At 35.4% G+C, this 23,537-nt stretch overlaps 1 protein-coding gene across 4 annotated transcripts in view; it reads right to left on the minus strand.

Annotated features, from left to right (window-relative positions):
• Positions 1–531: 531 nt before the first annotated feature.
• Positions 532–23,537, minus strand: part of LOC582210 (F-actin-monooxygenase MICAL2) — a 116,816-nt gene continuing 93,810 nt past the window's right edge. For 2 of the 4 annotated variants that reach the window (XM_030988409.1, XM_030988408.1), the window contains 6 exons: positions 19,868–19,900; positions 16,788–16,995; positions 15,938–16,111; positions 15,049–15,163; positions 9,084–9,110; positions 532–3,324 (listed from right to left, as the gene is read on the minus strand). In XM_030988409.1, coding sequence (XP_030844269.1) covers positions 3,255–3,324; positions 9,084–9,110; positions 15,049–15,163; positions 15,938–16,111; positions 16,788–16,995; positions 19,868–19,900 — 627 coding nt within the window. In that variant the 3' untranslated portion in view covers positions 532–3,254. The remainder of the gene's footprint in view (positions 3,325–9,083; positions 9,111–15,048; positions 15,164–15,937; positions 16,112–16,787; positions 16,996–19,867; positions 19,901–23,537) is intronic. The other 2 variants (XM_030988411.1, XM_030988410.1) reach the window with 1 other exon arrangement.

Genomic DNA, 23,537 nt, shown 5'->3' on the forward strand with positions numbered 1-23,537 from the left:
ATAAAAGCTATTATATGATAAGTATTCAATCATATACATATTGTATACATTTTTATCTCTCTCTTTCTTTCTTGACATGTTCTTCAACTTACAGTCTGGACTATTTGTTATCTGGATGGAGGGCACCATTAGCACCCCCGTTTTATGAAAATTTGTTATCAATAACAAATGCAATATTTCTATGACAAATTTGCTCTAAGTCAATCGAATACCACGATTTCAGTAGCTTATAATAGTTATTGATAACAAGTTTTATGAAACGGGGCCCAGGGGGGTGTTTCACAAAGCCTTTTTTCAATGACAAATGACAAAATTCAGTGACAAACCTGCTAATAACCAATCAGAAACAAAAACTGTCATTTGTCACTGATGACAAGTTTTGTCAAACAGGGCCCATGTCTGTATAATCCATTGGAATAAATGATCCTATGATTTCACATCATAAAGATACCCGGTACTCATTGAAGTTCAAACAAAATGCATGCTCCATGTGAAACATAACTTAAATTTTAAAAAAAAAATTCCCAAGTATTTTGCTATTCAAATATATTTCCATTAAAAAAAGATCATAGGTCACATATTCCTTTTTAACCGCTGGCAAAATGTTCAACAATCATAGGTTGAACTTGTGCAATAGCATGTTAGGTAAAATAAGTTTAAATTCTACATTATTCCTTTTGAACTGACATGTGCATATGCATTAGAGTGCAACAAGGCAGTATATTGGATTTCAAGTGAACATCTATAAAGAAATGATATCTAAGAGTCTGATCTACATCTCAAAGCTGTAAGAGAAGAATAATCATCCAGTAAGAGCCTTAGGGGTGTTGAAAACACAATATGGGGGGGGGGGGGGGGGCAGATGCAGAAAAAAAGACCAATAATTGTACACACAATCATTATAAAAGGCAACAGCATATTTCTCACTCATTTGCAATAAATTAGCACTCGCGCAAAGTTGGCTAAGCAACCATATATAATCTTACACCTGTCAATATTAGATGCTATAAACATTCGAGCAAAATAAGCCCACAAAAAATGCAACAAATTATCAGTACTGCAATTTATGGAATAGACACATAACTTGCAATTCCTTAAAACTTTATATTTCTTTGCAATACACAACCAAATTATTTACAAATACATGCTAGAAAAGAGAGAAGGCAATATGGATTATAACCCAAGACAAATTAATAATGCTGTCTAAATGGTTTCAGGGTCAAACTATGTATATCAATTATAGAACCAGCTATGCAATAGTAAATATTTTTGTATCGTGAAGAAATTATGCACGATTCTTCTCTAGCTTTGTGTACTGGATCTAATAGTGCTAATGCGAACCCCTTTATATGTAACTCCCATAATCACTAATTCTCAAACATATCAAACACAAAACAAAAGATGGAAGAAAACAAAATCAAATTGTCTATGACATCAGTAATTTAGAGCTTGTATACTCAACATACACATGCATATATCTCTTTGTTCTGCTCTGACAGAATAATCCGATTTCAAAAGACCTTTTTATTTTCTTCCCATTGTTATATACTATGCCTTCATTTTGAGATAAAGGTGCCACACCATAATAGCTTTTTATTCTTAAGTTATGCAAAGTTATTCACACACATTTTAAAAGAAAATTACAGAAGGCAATTGCTACACAGCATAAATATGATACTTTTGGCAATACAGACACAATAGAATATTTGATGCATCATCAGAAAAGTGATATAAAACTATTAAAAGTATATTGTCAAAGAGCAAAATGTTAATACCCCGGCCACATCGAGACCGTCGACGTCAGACTGACAACGCATCAAACATGAATATTACGAATGAATGGCCAAGAATCGATCGGTTTGGAGTTGGTACAGCGGTGTGACTGACATATTAACTACATGTATGTTTTCAAGTATAGAAGTTACTCCCTTATAGCTCTGAATAGACGGTATGATTGATGAACTCTGTTCAGAACTACAAGGGCATAACTCTGTATTGAAGTATATGAGTTAACGCCCTTCTGGCTCAAAACAGACAAAATAATATCAGCAGACCCTGCACAAGGCTGATAGTGATAGCAAGGCTTTATCAATTAAATACTAATTCACCACTACTCTTGAATATCAGTAGAATAAAATAGGCTAAGTTGGAAAGAAATGATGATAATCACCCACCTCTTATGAATACAATCAGATTTTTCACAAAAATGGCTTAAATCTATGGTGACCTTTAAGTTATAGAAGTTGTGTTTCTTTAAAAAGAAAAACCTAAACTACTAATAGTCCATGTACTATGACATAAGTGAATAAATATCATAATTTCGCATCCTTTTGAATGTTACACTACACTTTATCAAAGAAACATAATCTATTTGGAAATTGGTAACTGAATGCGTACATTACTTTTGGCAATGTCCTTACTTGGATAAATGAGTTGGTTATATGTGTAACCAGTGCAATATTCCCTTCATCTAAGAAACACCAAGGATCTGAATAAAAATTGAGACTGGGATGATAAGCAAATCAGACCATTCAAGAGTTACTCTACATCCCAATACAAATTTGGCCAAACACTTTAGCAACTAATATTGAATGAATTTGGTAAATCATTTTTTTAAAATGCTATTTTTCTTCTTTCAAGCAGTGAATAACTTGGTGTTTTTTTAAGAGGAAGGTGAAATAATGTACAAGTGTAGAATTGTACATACATGTATCTGTAGAGAAGTCTGGAATACAAGAAGGCTTTGGGTATATTGCTTTCAAATATTTCAAAGTTGGCAGAATGTATATGATATGCAATAACATAAACATAGCTTCAGCGTCGTTAAATATCGACAAGTGCTTCAAATCCTGGGCAGCATTCCTCACATCAGCAGCAAATGCAGATATGAAAATACAGTCTTAAGGCCATGAGTGTGTGCATACACAGATGTCCTCATATTGACATTGATTGTGTGTATGAAAATACATTGCCATTTATGCCTTGTGCATGTGTTTAACTGGTATTAAGTCCTCAGATGTTTCTTATGGATGACCCCTCACTGCACAGATGTCCTCACACGTACACAGTGTGTGTGAAAATATACTATCATCGGATGCCTTGTGTGTCTGTTGAGCTGGTGTTAAGTCGTCAGAGGTATGTTATGATTGAACCCTCAATACACTAACGTCCCCAGAAGGTTAGCTGTAGCAGCTGGACAATCAGACGGACGGTCATCTTCAATGACAGATGTCCCCAGAAGGACCGACGGGGCGCTATCGGACAGCGGTCATCAAGCCTTTCTTAAGCATGATAGCCTCAAAGTCCTGATCTTCTTGCTGCTCCCTACAAATGGAAAAAAAGAGGAAGAAAAAATAAAATTAAGAGTGAAATCATTGGAAACAGACAAAGCAGTGCTGTCCTCCAAGAGATGGCAATCTGTGCCCAAATCCTCACATGGTTTCCAGCAAAGGTCCATACATGAACCACTACAGAATTAGTACCGGTAAGCATACATGCAACAGAGACGTTATCTTCCTCTACAGACCACACAATGCTACATGTACCATTAGATGTTATGGTTAACAGGATCCACTTTAATCAATGTTAAACATGAAATACACATAAATGCTCATACCCTGGATTAAATTACCCCATTGCTGACTGGAATTGGGTGATTCCTGTATTAAGCCTATAGGAATGTGAGAATCTAGTAGTCAGCAGGTTAAAGGTAAAGACCAGTATTGGAAACGCCCCTATTTCAAAAAATGAAATGGAAGCTCTCATTACCAATCATGTGAAAGAATATGTTTTGACTAATACATGATGATAACAAATTTGCCGGGAAACCGCCTACTAATTCGTATATTTGGTAAATTTGTTTCTCTCATGGTCTGTGAGAGATATAGGGTAGTCCCATATACATCTTTCTGTGTATAGTGCTTGTAACTTTACGAAGAATGGGCCAAATTTCTTATCATTTTGATGATTCCAGAACCTTGCAGATGCTAGATGATCAACCTTTCCTGATCGATTCCACAACGTTTCTTTCACAATGCAATCGCATGACCATAACTGGACTTTACCTTTAACATGGAAGTACAATTGACAGATTTTTTATGTGGCAGCAGTTCACAAACCTCAATAGAACCTATACACTCCTGCACTGAATGAATTCAACCATGTGATCCTAACATGTGGATAGTACAGTACTAATTGCTCCTGCGACAAATGCTCTGGACCAGTAACCTATCCTAATCAAATCCTTGCTCCTGAACCCAACCTTGGTTCTGACCCTAAACCTAAGCCTACAGTAAGTTAAAACCCAATTGCAACCCTACCCCTAACCCTATACCTTTGATGAAATGAAGCCCAGAGCGATTCCCGCCGAAGCAAACATCAGATCAACAGCACTTTCTCTAGCAACCAATTGCTCAAGACTTTATTTCATCAGAAAAACAGGATTATGGTCAGAGTTGTGGTTGAATCTTAGGTTACCCAAAGGGTCGGGTATAGGTTGAATTATAGGTTGAGGGTTAGGGATTTGTTAGGTCTGGGGCCAGAATTAGTTATTGGAACTTGTTAAGGAATTTCACTGTTGAGGATTTTAACCAGAGCATGTGTTGAACAATCACCTTTCATAGCACTGAACTTGTACATGTACATCCATTTCACAATTCTCTTTCTTTTGCACTTATCTTTGAGATCAAAAGTTTGCCTCTCTGATAATAATATTGATCCCTGGATTATTTCATCAAAGATAAGGATTAGGGTAAAAGTTGAAACCGGGCTTTCGATTAGTAGGATTATGGTTAAGGTAAGAGTTACATGAAGGTACATTATTTTGTCCACAGTTGAAGTAAGGAATTCGCTTAACGTAAGTAATTGATAGTGAGGCCATTCGTCGGCTGCCTGCAATAAGGTTGTTTAATACTGACATTGATGACCTTCTTGCAGGCAGCCTGGGATTGGCGCAGGAGCATGAGTCTTACAACCCTGGGCCCTGTCTTACAAAGAGTTGTTATCAATCGCAACTAGGTACATAGGAGATAGGAGACTGCAAACTTGCGATTGATTTGGATCAATTGCAACTCTTTGAGAGACAGGGCCTTGATCTCACATATAATGTATTCAACCAACCTGTTAAGTTAAATGAAGAGTGGTAGATTTGAAGGCACAGAGTGAGTGTGTGAGTAATGGATTAGAGAGGGATTCACTCACATTCCCTACAGCTAGACTCTGGAAGCAGAGGGGGCTAAAGCTTGGGAGGGGTGGGGTGCATGGTGGGGCGGGCAGGGGCACTTTGGTTGATTTTGGAAGAGGTGCTTAAATAGATATCTGTGCATAGTCATGATAAATGCAGAGAAAAGTTACCAGACAGAACAAAACTACCAAATACTTTTTCTTTCTTTCTTTCTTTTTTCTGTATTTAAGGAAAAGGGTAAGCAATGTCTTGTATAGTAAAGGCTTGAGTTGAGCAGACCAACATTTGCAAATCTAGGGCAGTACCAAAGTGAACACAAACCATAAGAACTTACTAAATTGGATACTAAATCATAAGAAGAAATTAATAAACACATGAACTTTACATAATTTTTTTTTAAGAATCCAGAAAATAAACTATTAACATGGAGCACACTGAAGATGAATAGCTCTACTCCCTACTCATTACTGGTATTTTGTGAAAAGAACCTTCTCTTCTCGTTTTGCATTTTTTTCTCAAAGATGTAATTCTTTCTCTTTCCCTGTAAATTTGGTTAAATATTTGCCTTTCCACAGAAGTAGTGAATTTTAAATGTTCTCCTGGCAAGTCAGGAAGACTGTTCTCATTCTTTGAAAGTTCCTGAGATAAGATTGTATAAGGTGTAAGTGCATTAAGGTGAAGGGGTTGTAGCAGAACTTGTAGTCCATTCACTATCCCCACTGCAATGTTTGATGGTTTATTGTAAAGCATGCATATTAACATTGCAACATAAGCATGTGTAGAGCATTCATTAGAGACAAAGACAGGAATACATAATTGCAAATGCACAATATACGATTAGACAGTGATACATTTTTGGAAGAAATTATTATATCAAAGTAGCAATATGTTACAGAAACAGGTGCAAGAGTTGGATAGAATTTTGGTACAAATTCATAGAAGATTACAAGGGGACGGAGTACAGATTACGTAAGGGTAGAAAGCATTGGTGCATAGCATGCATTTATATGCAATCAGGGTTGTTTTGTTATTGTTATTATTATTATTATTGTTATTATTGTTATTGTACATGTGATGAAGGGATCGATTAGTGCAATGCAACATGCCATTAGGGACAGTAGGGTATATGAAATACATCATAGGAAATGTAATGTAATGTCATAGAATTGTTTTTTGTGACAAAATGTGTCAGTATTCGAGGGATACACAAAATAATTTAGAGAGATTTATATAGCACATGTACATTTAAGTTTTAAAAATAAGAGGAAAAGAGTAAAAAACAAACAAAACAAAAACAGAGTGCATAACATTGTAAAAAATAAATAAAGTAAAAAAAAAAAAAGAGTAAAAATTGCATACATTTTTGTATATTTATTCACAATAAAAACAAGAGGAAATAAATTTAAAAAGAATGGAAGTTCCAAGATCCGCAATCAAAATGAGATATTGGAGTTTAAAAAAAAAAGAAGATATGCGACAGTGACGTGAACATACATGCAGACCATTTAAAGGAGAATACAAGACGATCAGGGAGGGAGGGAAGGATGAGGAAGAAAACAAGAGAAAGAGAGAAAGAATGAATGAAATGTGTAAGAGATTGATCAAAGACACATTATTAGATATCACACAACAGTAGCACATAAAACTGTTGGCATTCACTAAGTTACTTGACGAATCACATTCATGGAGTACAATGTGATTTGAACAAGTGAATATGAGGAACGAGAACACAATTATGCAATCATTTCTCAAGGTGTGATTCAAAGACAATTGCAACAGAGACAATAAGCTACAGTCATTTCTGGTTAGACTACTGGAACATGTAAGTGTTATGTTGGAAAGACCTTGTACAAGCCATTCCACACATCATACAAGCATTTATATATAAACAGAGTCATACCATTATCTTGGAATTGTCAACAAATAAATTACACATGTGCTACCAAAGAAAATCACATTATTGAAGACATTTGAAAGCATCATATCACTGAAGACTTTTAAAGACAATGTCTGTTGAAAGCCAGAAGGATGTTAACTCAATGTAAACAAATATAGGAGTTAATGCCTTCTGGTTCTCAACAGATGATACAAGCATGTCCATCTTTAATAACTTCTTGTTGATGAATATAATTATTAGTTGTTGCTATGTCAGTAAAACATCAGGCAACTGAATCCCATGCTATTAATGATATCCAAACTAATTTGTTGACCCACACAAAATGTCCACTTCACTGCTTACCATAACAATTCAAGTCAAAATATCATGCTTACGTGATCACAACACGGTTTATGCTAAATTCTCTGGATTACAGTTTGTTTCTTTGTTAGTTTGTGTTACCCGAGTGCTAAAAAGCATGTGTATGCTTTTTAAGTAAGCAACCAAGGGACCGACGGCTTTAAGTTCTCTCTGAGGGACTTGGTAATGAGAATTAATGCCTTACCAGGGCACTAGTGCATCAACTTGATTTTGAACCGTAAATCCTCAGAAAATGGGATGGTGGGGGTACACCCCCTGTATATTATCAGAGATCAAACTAGGTGGTGGGGGTGTAGTCAAAACATAAAATGTCCAAACCAAATATTTCATGATCTGTATTTCGACTAACCACTTTAATTTATGTCCCTGTTTGCACAAGACTACATTCAAGACATTTGAAATTGGTGACGACTTGTTTCTCCCCCCCCCCCTTAAACAAAATATTTTTGTTTACTTTGGAATGGAATTTTAAATTTCATTGGTATGCCTAAGTAATGGATGTGAATCCATGCAATGTGTTAATACAATGAACCCTAAAAGTAAACCGTTCATAATGCATTCAATAAAACACACACACATTCAATTATACCAATCAGAAAATTACAGCCAACCAATAAATAATTTGTCACTAAAAGAGAAGCACAAAACACAATAAACTTCTTCCATGAATTATCATGGCCACTAGCATTGGAAAAGAATACCATCTTCATACAAATTTAACAACTAAAATTAGCTTTTTGATGTGTGAAGTGAGCTTTATATCTGTGAAAGTGATCATCTCGGGTGAAACATCAAAATCTAGTGTGTTGTAGTTTAAACTAAATAATTTAGTCCTAAGTTAACTTTAATGATAAGAAGTGGATTCCCTACAAAATGTGAAGATATCTAGAAATTAAATAAAAACATAACTTTCTATCAGAGTGCATCTATAAATTCTAGATGGTTTACAGCTACAATCAAGATCAAAAGTACTCATTTAATGGGGAGTATGCAATTGAAGTTTTAATTTATGTGCTAGTAGGTTTGTATTTTTTAGTTCCCCTACGAGAAAGCTAATACCAGACATTAAATTTTTTTTTAATTCATATAGTGCTGTTAAATAAAACATATATTATTTACAATTATATAAATATATATCTAAAATCTGTCACAAATTGTAACAGAGCTACATGAATGACAATAAGTAGTAAGTTATATATTTGTCAAGAAATTAATTATATGAGTACAGATATATATGTAAAAAGACACATGCATTGTATTTTTAAAAAAAATCTATAATACTACCTTTAATACATAACTAAGTTTTCTCTTTTCAGGGAAGAGTTGTGTACAAGAATATGAGAACTGACTAGAGCAAAATGTTACTTTGATTTATAAATAATAAAGAGATTATTGTCACATTTTATATCTAGAGAACATAATGTGTATATTACTCTAAAACTAAATTATGTGAGTGTCTTTATATACTAATACTTTTTGTAATCTTCCATGCAATAATAATTGCTCAAACACTACAATTCTGAACACAATATGTGGGTGTTAATTGGCGTAAATCTAAAACAAACATGTTTATTAGTGAGTTTTACAAAGTATTTCTTCAAAGAGAAATCATTCCATATATCAAGCGGATAATATATAACTTACTGTAAGCCAAGCGCAGTTTCATCATACCTGGATATAACAACATCAGCATAATGAGTATAATATGGGTATGGGCTGAAAGGGGACGGGACTTAACATGGGATAAGGCTGGAGGGGGCGGGGCTTAATGGGGAACAGGGCCAGGAAGGGACCATAGCTAACAGAGAGAGAGATAGTTACGTTACTGCAAGTTTTTTTTTATGGAGCCTCAAATGGTTCTGAAAGGGGGCGGGACTTAACATGGGTAAGGGCAGAAGGGGGCGGGGCTTAATAGGGAACAGGGCCAGGAAGGGACCGTAGCTAACAGAGAGAGGTAGTTGCGTCACTGCAACTCTCTCCTAATTGGTCAGTCTTTTCATGGAGCCTCACATGATTCCCTCATTGAATTTGTACCTATGCATTTTCTATGCCAAACATGTTCTATCTTCCAATTTTTGGATAACTAGGTATTTCAAAACCAATTTTCCACAAATCTTTAATTTTTAAAACAATAAAAGTATACTGCCAAAAGAATTAATAGTATACATGTAAATTTGTATTTCAGTGAAGGAATAGCCATGTTTGATGCATGTGTAATATCTCTACGATGAATATCTTAGTGGGAATTATTCTGAGCTCCATGATTTAACCTCATATCAAGCTCTGTAAATGTGTTGCAACTATTTCTCTCAATACCATATGGGAAGGAGTAGCAGTGACTGCAAAGGCTGACAGCAAAGATATACTAGGGAGATGGGAGGGATACACTCCACCCTGTTTGAACTAAATATATATACCGGTACATATATATCTTTTCTTTTTGGTTGGGGGGGGGGGGGGCTGTAAAAAAAAATCATCTCTTTCCACTCAGGATGCAATGTGGGTCATGGACCATATATGAAAGTCAATATGGATTCAAATCACGAAAAATATCTCTTAAAATAAGATAAATTTCAAGCGCATAAAAATGGGATATCATCACAACATCCTAAAGAAATCATATGTAGATTGCAATGCATAGCATCAAATCAGAAAATAGCATTGGTTATTATTAAACTGATAATTTAAACAAGAAGCTAGGTTTAAGATCAGTCAACCATAAGTTTGAGTGTCTAAGACCACGGTCTAACTCATGATCTTGTTTACACTCTCCCTCAACTGATCTTAAACCAAACTTAAGATTTAACTTCTTCTCAAAAGCTAATATGGGGGTGTCTCACAAAGACTTAATCAACTTTAATAAGTTGGACTTGAACTATGGCAGGCCGTTCATGCCACTGTTTGCTCTCACAATTTACTGGCATTGTTCTCTCAAGGGACGTACAAATCGTGGTCACAAATCTACAGAATGACATTTTTGTATAATTCATTATTGAAGGAAAAAATGTAGATTCTGTAGATTTGTGACGTGTCCCTTGAGAGACCAATAGTGAGAGCAACCAGTGGCATGAATGACCTGCCATAATTGAAGACCAACTTAAGTCGACCTTCGTCTTTGTGAAACACCCCCTGGTATATCTGAAAGCTATTCACACTTTGCAAACTTAAGTATGGAAGCAAGAGTATTACGAGATCATTCAAAAACAATATTCCCTTTTATATACCAAGGGTTGGTTGATACATTACACATTTGATCATACTGGCAGTAATCACTTTTTCAAGGCTATAATGCTGTATTTGCTACACAAAGCAAAACATAGTCTGTTTTCCCATTTTTCTACTACTACTGAATGCTCTGGAAATGATAATTCTTTTTTAACCTGCTATAAAATACCAAAAAAATAAATTAATGTTTTTTCAATATTTGAAATGAAAAGAACAAATATAAGCAAAGAAGAAGAAATGAAAAGGGTAAAAAGGAAATGGGTGTGGGGTGTAGGGTGAAACGAAAGAGTTTTTTGTTTGTTTTTCTATCTGACATTTTAAACTTTCTATAAAATATACAAGAAGAACATTATTTTTTTAAATAAATGAACAGAATAAAGATATACATGATGAAGGGAAGGAGAAGAAATGAAAAAGGTATGAAATGTGAAGAGGGTGAAGGGGTGAAATGAAAAAAGGCTTCGCTTTGTGCGATTGTTTTTCTCTATGAGAGAGATTTTAGGTTACAAAGGGACAAAAACGCAAGGAAACAAAAACAAAAACATAACCACACAGCTGAGGGCATAAGGGTAATCCTTTTTAATAATAAGAGAGTAGTAAAGTTAGACGGGGAAGGGGCAAGGATAAAACAATGAGGCACGAAAGAAACAAAACAAAACAACCATATCATGCATTGGGAAGGGGGATGGGGGGGGGGGGGCATAAACAGATTGTAACAAGCGAGGCATAAATTTGCAAGCTTTTTTTATATGTCCCTTGGCTTGCCCAATATGACTTGAAATGAATGCTTTACTTTTAAAATGAAAGTAATAATCCCTTGATTTGTGATGAAATATGTCATGAAGTTAATGAACGATGCTATGCTCTTAATAGCAAACTATAAATCAGTTACTGCAAGTACAGCTCAACTTTCTTCTCAGCAACTTTTTGCCAGTTCCTACCAACTTCTTCAGGAGGTCTGATCTCTGTTCTGGGGAACACCGGAAGAAGCCAGTAAAAACTGGTACAAACTGGCAAAAGGTCGTGGAGAAGTAAGTTGAACAACGCTTCCAGTAACAGATTCATAATTTGCAATTAATTTTTAAGACACTGGATGAATCATTATGTACATGATGCTATGATATATTTATGCATATCTTATAGAAGCATACACAAGCAAGAGCAGCAGAGTTGGTCAATTACAGTGCAGCATTTTAGTTCATTTCACTATGATTGATAAACTTTTTTTTTCTTAAACGCACAAATTGCCGCTTTTGAGAGTCAATCAAAATAAAAAAAGTTCCATTTAACAGGAAAAACAACAGGATTTGTAATGTACAAGTGCTTCAATAAGTCTGAAAAGAACCTATATCTAAAATGTGACTGTTTAAGCAAAACACTGCATGACTACTGAAAAACTGAATGTACGGTATCTTTAGATGACACAAGTTGAGCAAATAAATAATAGAGGCATTTCTGACAGTTTACGATTTATCCAGACTTTATTAAATACAGTACCAACAATTTCCATTTTTCTTTAGCATACCATATTAAAAAATGTTTCCAGATGGCACCACCTTTAAACATGACTGTCTATTGACCGACTGTAGAGTTTTGACAAATTTGAAGCCCGAGCCATTATGGTTATAACCCAACCCAGCTGGTCATGCTCTGATTGGAATCCGGTGCCCCTAAAACACCTCTTCTAGAGCATTAGCACACCAGGTATTTTCAAGTTCTAGGTAAGACCTTCTAACAGATTCAGATGTATCAGGGAAATCTTGGTAAAACAAAGATGCCATTGCTGGATAAGAAATGAAACAATGACCTTTTGAATTATCTTGTTTTAAGAATGAATACTTTCATAAATAGTCCCATACAATTTGCTTGAGGTCCTATGAGAGGGTCTTTCCTTGAGATACTGACTAAAGTCACCAAATTGAAGGTAAAAATGAAAGGAAACAAAGCTTTAAGCTTAAATGGATGAAATGTGAAAGATTTTTGCGATGCTTTTGCTTGCCATTTAGACCAAAGATTAATTGATTTGAATGCACTTCAAAGCTAGCAGAAGGTTAGTAGTCCCATGTACTTACACACTGCACCCCTAGCTAGCTAGCTCAAGCAGCAAGCCACGCCAGGTACGCGTAGAGAATTAGCGCAACACACACGATCAGAAAGGCTGAACCGTGAAGGTTCGAAGCAGAGATGCTACAACACAAGGGTCAAAGGTCAAAGGTCAGAGGTTAAAGGTCGATAAAGAGTGCTCATGGAGGAAAGCAGTGGGATAGAATACTTATTGGATGACCATACTCCATGCATATTATTTATTTAAGTCATTAAGTATTTGGCTGGTTTTTTTCTTGACATAAAAATTCTTAAATTTGCTACCAGGGCCCAGTTGCATAAAACTTACCATTGATGGTAACTTTTCCATCAATGGCAACACCCATGGTAACTACCATGGTAACAGGGCTCAACAGCCAATCAAAAACTGGGTTTCCATGGTAATTACCATCAATGTGTGTGGTTGGTGTGTTGGTTTATCAGTCACCTTTACCAAGAGATCTACAATCATTTTTGTTGTATCTATAGGCCTACGTCATATGAATTTTGTTCACCAATAATCAAATGAAAGCCTTGAATTAAAATATAAATGCCCTAAACCTAAATCAAATGCAATTTATTTGATTGGATACAGGTACTTTGTCCTGCTAATAGCGACTCGCTGGATGCAACAACGTTATTGTCGCAAAGATAAAAAGCATAATTTTCCTTCTTCATTAAGCTTTAGAGGTTGAAGAGTGAAGTGCTTCTTCATGCATGTGTGTTTGTATATTGCATGGGAGCAGAATACATATGTTGAAGATGAGAGAGAGAGAGAGAATGACAACTAAATTCAATATTCCCTGTACCATACTTTATGCTTTTGAGTACTAGTATTGAGAGAAAATGAGATTAAAGGGTACCAATTGCATACAAAATTCATTTGTGTACAGCTAGTCGGTATGAAATCAACTTAAAATAAATCTTGTCCTGGCATTCTATAGGTCAACAGGTCAACAAACGATAACATAAAACCTCCAACGGACGAGGGGTGTAGCCCCGTGAACACCCTACTGTATACCACAAATGTATTTGGGTGCTTCGACTAGTAAACTCTACCCACAAATCACTTTTTTATCATGTCTACCGATATTGTATTCAAACTTGCAATATCCTTTTATACAAGTAATATTATAAAGTTTTGACTAATGTATAGCAACAAGGACCCCCCCCCCCCCCTCCTACCAACATTTTTTTTAAAACGATGTGATTGGTACCCTCTATTTTTATATGATAGAATGCATGAGATATGACCAGCCTCTAAACAAGCATATACATATTACGTAGAGGAGGGGGTGGGGGCATTGCAGAGTGTTTATACATAAACAGGTGGATATAGTCAAATGACGTATGAAGCTAAATACAGCTGGGTTTTTCAACTTCTAACTCCCACCTATAGAGAGCCACTATTGACAAACCTAACGATAACACCTTGCACGATACAGTGCATTGCCTGCTTGAAGCCAGAAGGGTGTTAAACTCTATGTAAAATAATGGGAGTTAAAGCCCTTTTTGACTCAAATAGAATATGTATTCAATGCAATATTTGTAACAGTGATCTTGATTCCATGACATACCACAGTTAACCTTGGCTGTTCAATTTACAATGTTTTGTGAATTAAAGGCAGAAAGGTACAGGTGCCAACAGAGATGCTGTATTACAACAGGAATTAGATGCATAACCCCATGTCACGCATTCTAGCACTAAAAAGGATTTCGCCTTGTTATGTAACATTTTGTACATACAGCAGAGGATAAGTATGAAGGATAATGGAGAGGTGGGGAGGAGGGGGAGGGTCAGATACAAAAAGCTGAAGACAGAGAAAAGGAGTGGATAGACAAAAACTGGAAGGAAGAGGATGAGAAGTGATAGAAGCTACATGTAGGAGTTCAAGATAACTGCAACTGTAAAAAAGAGTGAGTGAAAATGAGATAAGACAGGATGAGAGAAAGATATAAATATTGAAGAGAGAATGGGAGAGAGAGAGAGAGAGAGAGAGAGGGGGGGGGATAGACTGGGAGAGAGAGGGAGACAGAGTGGGCAAGAGAATTGGATGGAGAATGGGAGAGGGGGAGTAAATGAGAGAGTGGATGAGAGAAAGAGAGAGAGAGAGAGATAGAGAGAGAGACAGAGAGAGACAGAAAAAAGGGCTAATAGAGAATGAGATATATTTTGAAGAAAGAATGAATATGATCCTGCGCCAGGAGTGTCAAGTTGACAGATATGGCGCTTTACAAAAGGCCACCTTATTATTATTATTATAAAAAAGGGATAAATATTGTAATGGTTGATGTATCTTACTTGACTCTTTCTTCCTCTAAGAATGCCACCAGGGCATCTCGTTGTTCTACCACCTCCAGCATCTCATCTAAGAGAAGCTTCTCCTGGTCTCTGTCGGTAGATGACTTCTTCCCTTCTACAGCAATCAAAATAACGCAAGGATGAGAGTTAGTTTTCCTATCATTACCTTATCCATTGTCAATTTGTTTATACATTTTATACATATATATATTCATATTCATATTCATATTCATATTCATATTCATATTCATATTTATTTCATTTCCAACAGAAAGGTAAAACAAAGATATCACATTTGATTTCATACATAATTCATTCATATATATATATATATATATGTACAGTCGAGCCTGCTGAAGTGACCACCTGTCTACAAAGACCACATTTTTTGTTTCCCTTGAAAATGGTTTCTTATTGAAACATGAACTAAAGGAACCTGTCTACAAAGACCACCTGTCTACAAAGGCCACCTGTTGTGTTTCCCTTGGGCGGTTGCTATAGACAGGTTTGACTGTACCACTTTAAAAAAGAAAATTGTTTTTCCTATCTCTTGTTGGACCATGATGGGAATACAAACATATAATTAGATACAGGTTCAAATATTATTTCTCAATTTTGAAGAATGCAAACTAATCTTAAATATTACTTGATTATGAATTACTTGATGAAGAAATGAACAATGATAACTCAATCATGTACGTCTACATTTAACAAAACATCGAAGTCCTGACAATGCTTAATCTATTACTATAGGCCAATTCTTCTTGAAATAGTATCTTTATCCATTTCATTACAAAATCAAATTGACAAAATTTGTGTTCAACTCTTTAACAAAATGTTGACCTCTACATTTGGAAATTGAGGGGAATCCCCAAGATATTCTGCTCACCTCCTACTGCCATGATAAGCCTCAGCTCCTGCTCCAGCTGACTATGACGATCCTCTAACTCTAGCTCCCTCGCTTGAACCATCAGCTCCGTCTCAAACCGGACGAGGGCATTCTTCTCATTGACCAGACTGAACCATTCTTGCATGAGGGTGGTTTCATCCACACCTTCGGGAGCTGAGGGACGATGGGGGAGGGTTTATTGGGGAGGGGTGGGTCGTGTTAATGTGAAGTGGTTATTAACATTAGATCTTTTGTTCATCAGGCATGTTAACATTAGGTAACATGCTTTATCTACATTCTCATGATGCTTTTAAAATACTTTTTCCTGACATTTCTGAAATTATTCATCTTACTTGCAAATAATATTGCTGATGCTAAACACTGATCAGGGCACTATTTCATAAACTTTTTATCCATAACAAGTTACAATAACTGTTATAAGCTACTGAAATCATGGCATTTGATTAGCTGTGAGAGCAAACTTGCCATAGAAATTTAGCATTTGTTGAAAATAATAACGAGTTCTATGAGACAAGGCCCAGAACCAGTGTATATTCTATTATAAATTATAATCCATGTCTCATTGAGCATACATTTTAGCATACAATTCAGATTCAAGTCAATTTCTAAAATTATCTCTTAGATTCTTATACCCTTCCTTACGAGTCAACATCCTACAAATGCAAAAAGAGATAGATTGAGTATACATCTGCTATTCCTGATAGATGCTAATGCAAGCTCATACCCTCTTCTCAATAAATAAAATGTTGTGCAAAATAAATGAACTAATGTTATAAGAATGTTACTAGCATTCATCCAAGGTTAAAATCGATGCGTGCGGACGACTTACTTTCTTCGCCGCGGAGTGCCCTTTCTGCAGCGACCCCACGGTTCTCCAGCTCCCGCTGTTTGACCTCTACTTCCTGCAGCTGACGTTGGATCTCCTGGGCCAAGCGATGGCGCTTTAGCTGCTGCTGGTGGTGCTGACGACGGGCTTCCTTCTGGACTCGCTTCGTCAGCCGGGCGCTAAGCTCCTCCTCCTCCATCTTTCTCTTCTCCTGATTGGTGGAATGAGGTGGAATGAGAGAGAGAGAGAGAGAGAGAGAGAGAGAGAGAGAGAGAGAGAAGGGTAGAGAGAGAGAGAGAGATAGAGAGAGATATATATATAGAGAGAGAGAGGGGGGGAAGAGAGAGAGAAATAGAGAGAGATAGAGAGAGAGAGATAAAGAGAAAGGAAGAGTAAAGAACAAATGAAGAACAATCAGTAAAAAATTCGTGCTTTTCAATGTTTAAAGAATCATTGTCGAGTTTACGATCCTGGAAATTGATTTGAAAATAAGAAAATACACACATGCTAGTGATATCAACAGAAGAACAAAATACTGTTGGTTTTTTTTCTCTGGAACATGCCAAAAACATTTTGAATATTTTGAATATGACCTTTTTCTGTGGACAATTATATTCCTTCTACTTCGAGCTTACATTATGTATTTCAATATTGATTATCATGCACTACACACCGCCACGTACAGGGATGTATGCTCAGGATTAGCGGTAATATTTTGCAAGAAAGTGGCGATACAAACTATATATCTCTGAGAGCCGTTTCGAGCAAGAACAGTTCTGCCTCCATGTATACACAAGTGCATCGAGTATGTTACATACATACAATCTTTATAACTCCACAATACCAGGACCCTGTTTTATAAACTTGTTATCATTAACAAGCTACGATAACTATTACAAGCTACTGAAATTGTGGCATTTGATTGACCGAGAAAAATTTTGTCATATAAATTAAGCATTTGTTACTGATAACAAGTTTTATGAAACAGGGCCTTGGTCTGAACAAGTAGTTATATTCTACGCTAATAACTCCTTGCTCTGACAAGGTAGTGTTGCTACGTCAGACAAGACTCTGGCAAACATTTAAAGTTCAGCATTTGCTCAAATTTTCTGCTTATATTCTGCTTACAACCGCAATACATTTTGACACAGCTCTATAGAATTTGCACTAACATGAGTAGAACAAAGTCATAATAGTTTATATTTTCTACTGGTATTCATAACACATTTCTATAGAATGTAGAATATCTACCAACTTGAGTGGAAGAAAGACCTATCTCCATGCATATGTTCATAATATTCATGACGGAATTAGCTTCGTTTTGATACTAAATCATGCACATCATATCATGCCCATGATACAAGAGATGGAAGGAGAATGATACATGCATTGAACATGATCTTAAGAAGAATTGGTATAAGCAGTGTTAGGATCAAGGCTGGAAGTAAGGAAAGGTTGAGGAAAATATAGCTTTCATTCAAAGAAATATCATCCACTGCAAAACTAGAAACTTTTAAGACAAAAGTTCCGAGAGTATGTATTGACATCCATTTTTGTGGCAAGAAATTTCTTTTGTAAATGTCTTAAGTGTTTGCAAAAGTTTCTGGTTTTGAAGCAACTATGTAGTAAAATTAACTTGCGTTCTTTCCATATCATCTATTTAGATCACATAAAAGGGTAGAAACAATCATGTACTGGGCAGAAGAAAGGTTGTATAACAAAATGCTCTGGCGAAAATCGCTCTGTGGTTGATTCATTGCTTGAACTATATTTGAACCATGGACTAAACACTATATTACGGTATTAATAATCCTAAACCTAACCTATAAAACTCCTTTGAAAACCTAACCCTATCCCTATATCATTTTGATGAGCAATTGTTGCCAGAGCATACATGTATGTCGGAGCACTCAGAATAGATGCAGAAGGGATTAAATGCAGGAATTCCTCATAGTTACAAGTGTATATTTTATTCACAAGTTCCCTCATCTAATGCATAATATAGATATGCTATTTTGCCAAGCACACATCAATAAATTTGCAACAAACATCATTAGGAAGGGGGCTTTAGCTCTGCCTAAATGCACACACATGCAAATAAAAACAATTTGTATATCAACACTTCCGTTAGGAAGTCACACTGAAGGAGACGGACAGTCTAATAAATACTACGATTGAAAGATCTTTGAATTCACATCAAAATTCAGGCCATTTTGTATGGCGTCAATGGTTTTCTTACACATACAATGTAAATCTACTTGATCATGCATGGATCTACTTCCCTTCAGATGCGTAAATTATTTAGGAAAGGGAAATTCTTGAATAGCTACATTAAACTCTAAATATTGCAGGGAAAAAATTAAGAGCTCTGAATTCATAAGTTCACGTAGCAGGAACAAAGTTCATAAATCATTTCATAAGAAAAGCACATGCAGTTTGCACAATAGAGGAACTATAGAAGTTAGAAACAGAATTAAAAAATGCAAAAATGTAGTATCAGAATTAATTCCAAAGAGATATTTTAGTTGTCCATGAAGATTGGATATACATGCTTGGGTATAAGAGAAAGCATAAAAGGGTTGGTTTACGTTTTTGTTTCCAATTTTTTTCTGCAGGATAACAGGTGTGACACTTTACTGGGTTAACTACAGACAGAAGCTTTTAGAACCATAGGATGGCATAGGGTTTACATGAAACTTGGGAAATATATTATCAATGCATTAGTTACCGGTAGGGGTAGTTTAAGGTAGGGAAAGATTTCAACAAGCAAGATAGGTAGACAAAATGTGTCAGCACATTACAGATAGAATTATAAGCAGCATTTTGTAGGAAAAAAAAATCAGAGGATATTTAATGCAAATAAAACAGTAAAGACAAGGCCGAAATGGAACGTCAATTGTTAGAAGGTACTACGGTCTTGATGAAGCAAATAAGATTCCAATCAATTTTAAATGGGGATTAGGTTGGGTTTTTAACTATATGCATCTAAAGAGGGTATGTCTTGAGTGTTCATGATGGAGGGGGGCAAGTTCATTCTTAGATACGGGGGTGGGCAGCATGCACAGACAGGGAGGGAATGGTACCTGTTCTTGTCTGGCAGTCTTTTTACTCAAAGCCTGATAAGAAGATAAGACATAACATGTAGATAATTCTGAGATTAGATAACAGTCTCTTGTGACATACTTCAAGAAACTCCACAGAGAGTAACAAAGAGAGGGGGAAAGATGATAGAGAGGGAAGGAAACAGAAAGGTATGGAGAAAGATAGATAGATAGATAGAGAGAGAGAGAGAGAGAGAGAGAGAGAGAGAGAGAGAGAGAGAGAGAGAGAAGGTACACACTACACAGTAAAGATGTCTCCTTCCTTTTCTCAACTCAGAACACAAAAGATCAGCAATGCTTTTATAATTCTACAAGTTATCAGCTGACAAAACAACACCCAAACAACTAATTCAGAAAAAAGTTAGCAAAATTACAGAAGAAAATCCAGCAATATATGCTAATATGTCTTCTCATAGAGTTCTATTGTACTCTACCAAATCTATATAACAAATTAACTAAGAGACACTGTACTACATGTCCACAAATACATCCAAAATATCTTTCCCTGGCCATATCAGGAATTCTTCTGACACAAAGCAATCAGTGCAAGTGTGCTCATTTTGGAATTTGAAAAACGTTGTAAGAAACATCTGACAGTTGCTCTAAATATTAACCAATAGGCTACTAACTACAACAGAGTAAATGACTGCGTAAGTGCTTGAGGGCAAAACAATAGTGTGATACGTCAGTCTAACCAACAAGGCTGACACCAGACCAATAACATACTGAACGAAGTTTACCCCCTGGCCAAAAATTGATTTGGCGAAGCAACTGAGACAGAAGGGTATGAAAACTATATTCGCAAAGAACTGAGATCAAGAATGATGAACTAAATCTAGATTACCGGTACTAACACATGTGCTGTTTATTAACTCTATAGTAACAGTACAGATATACCTTGAGTTCTTTATACGACTGTTTCTTTCTATTCGTGCATTATGTGTAAGTGTAATGAAAAGATTGAGAAAATTATTACATAACACATTTACTGCCTTAATACTTATGATAAAATTGAACTAGATGACCATTATACTAGATGTACACATCTATAACTCTGCTACTTATAACTATCACTGCTGCATACTACTGCTGCTACTACTAATTAAATAAAAAATACACTTTTTATTTCTACTGACACTTATACATGTAACTATGAAATATTCAAGATCCACACTGAATGCTATTTCAACACATTTTTATGTTAATCCATATCACAATCAACCATACTATCATTAGTCTCAACATATTGCCGGAGAATGCACAACATTTCTTAGACATTGTTTGTTTGTTTTGTTTTTTAATTTTTGTTGCTAATTTCAAAGAGATAAAACAAAACAAAAAGCAATTAAAACTCTTTGAAAATTAACTTTGGCAAATTAGGCAAAATAAAAACCCACAAACCAAGAGAACAAAAAATAAAAATAAAAATAAAGAAGAATACTAAAACATATTTCAAAATAAATAAATAGCTAAATAAATGAATAAACAAAAACTGCAATAAAATCAAATAAAAATCACAGCAATCGATCTTTTCCCTTCATTCTATCTTCTTCTACCATACAAACCAAAAGGCAAGACCCCAAAGCCACACAGCACAAAAACAAAACAACTAGTAAAATGATATAAGGAAAACAAAACAAAACAGCAATCATAAAATCAGGCTAAAAAAACATAAAATACACTACCTCCTTGGTAGATGAGAATAAGAGGTCCAAACAAGTCGCAGAAATCATCGAAAAAAGAGGAAAATAATAGATTAAAATCCAAATCTATCAAAGAAATTAAATTGAGGTATTAAGTACTTAAGTTATTATAATAGCTCTCTGGCATAACAATATACTACTGAAAACTAAAACTCGCATTAAAAAATAGTGATAAATCCGATGTTCAATGTACCAGAACTGACATCTCGTTATATTTTACATTTTTCATGTCTATCCTCAGCACCTTAAAAATGTCTGCAAAATGGATACGGCAATATACAAACAGTCATTAATATTATTATTGAAATATAACATTGTAAAAATAACAAGAAAGATTTGTTTAATGTCTCTCATAAAAGTTGTTAGAATAACAAATAAAACAAAACTATATTACAAATTATGAATCTTCTGAGATTTATCAATGTTATAAAGAAAATTCATAAGCAATGAATTATAAAATTGTATTAAAACAAAGAAGATGTGTACCAGTGCCATGAGAGAAGGGTTAGATTTGATTACATTTAAAGTTTTTTCAAAATATCTTTGTCTCCAAAAGAGTCTAAATCCTGAACTATCCTATCTAACAAACAGTCAGGTTTGGCCTAAAAACAAGAACACACTGAAACTTATTAGCCAGGTCCAACATTGTACAGGTTGAAATGATATTAGTGAATATTTGGGTAGGTCTAACTCCTAGCTCTAAATATGTACTATAACTGTCTAGGGACTGATGACTAGAAACCTAAAACTGAATCACTTGAACACATTAGCCACACATATTTACATATGTACATTACAATCCCCATACAGACACTTAGCTAAGAAATGAGACTAAACGATGACAAAACTTTCTTTAAAGCCCCACTGTCCTACTTGTAGCTACTTGCTCCCTCTATATAGAAAAATTCCCCAATCGGTGCCTGTTGGTCCCCCATGATCTTCTTTTTCTTATGTTAGTTGAGAGCCGAGTTAATGAGATAGCCACCTGTCAGTGACTTCGCTGTGTGGTATAATCCCTTCTGGCCCAGTAGTATTGATGGTCTTTAAAAAAAGGATCTGCACATAGTAGATTGAAGGGCATCATCCTGATTAAAACACCCCACATTTAAGAAAGGTAATATTAGGGGAACAAAAACAGCCCTCCCCCCGCCCCCCCCCCCCAAAAAAAAAAGGGAGAAAAGAAATGACAATGGGCAGTTTTTATAAAATGATATAAATAAAGAAAACTTAAACTTTAGCCATTCCCATTGAGCTACATATAGACTAAAACAACAAAAAAAAAGAAGCCCATATTTCATGCGACCCTTACTCAAAGTAATTCTTTGTTGGATGAAATATATTAATTTTTACACAAACTTCTACGTCAGAAGATCTCATTGAATTTGCCCCACTAAATCAATGAATAATAAATGTCATAAATGTGGTAATAAATGATAAAAACAGGCACAAGTATACGAGTAGGAAAGGAAACATTCAAAGAATGAAATTGGTAATAAACAAAATGTTGGAAGGTAAAAGAGGAGAACTTGGATGGATGGAGAGAAAGGGAGAGAAAAGAAGAAGAGAGAAAAGAAAGAGAGAGAGAGAGAGAGAGAGAGAGAGAGAGAGAGAGAGACAGAGGATGGGGGCTCATGTGGGATGGGTTAACACATGTTTTAATCATCCCTAAATTCATTTCAAACAAAACCTGCTGTCCCATAATGATTGAAACTCCAGTTCGCCAATGAAATTTAAACCGCCATTATCAAGACAATAGTACAGAAAACAAACGGACTACAATATATGATACTGCAGCATGCATTCTGAGGAGGAAAAAAACAAACACCCCAAAACAAAAAAAAGGCTTACATATAGGTTTGTACAGACATGGCAACAAATTATAAACATAAAAAACTGTGCAAATGAGTGTATATATGAAATATAATTAGGTTTAGTCTAATTTCACAAAC

The sequence above is a fragment of the Strongylocentrotus purpuratus genome, unplaced genomic scaffold (assembly GCF_000002235.5).
Source record: "Strongylocentrotus purpuratus isolate Spur 01 unplaced genomic scaffold, Spur_5.0 spur5_scaffold_17, whole genome shotgun sequence".
NCBI classification, from domain to species: domain Eukaryota; kingdom Metazoa; phylum Echinodermata; class Echinoidea; order Camarodonta; family Strongylocentrotidae; genus Strongylocentrotus; species Strongylocentrotus purpuratus.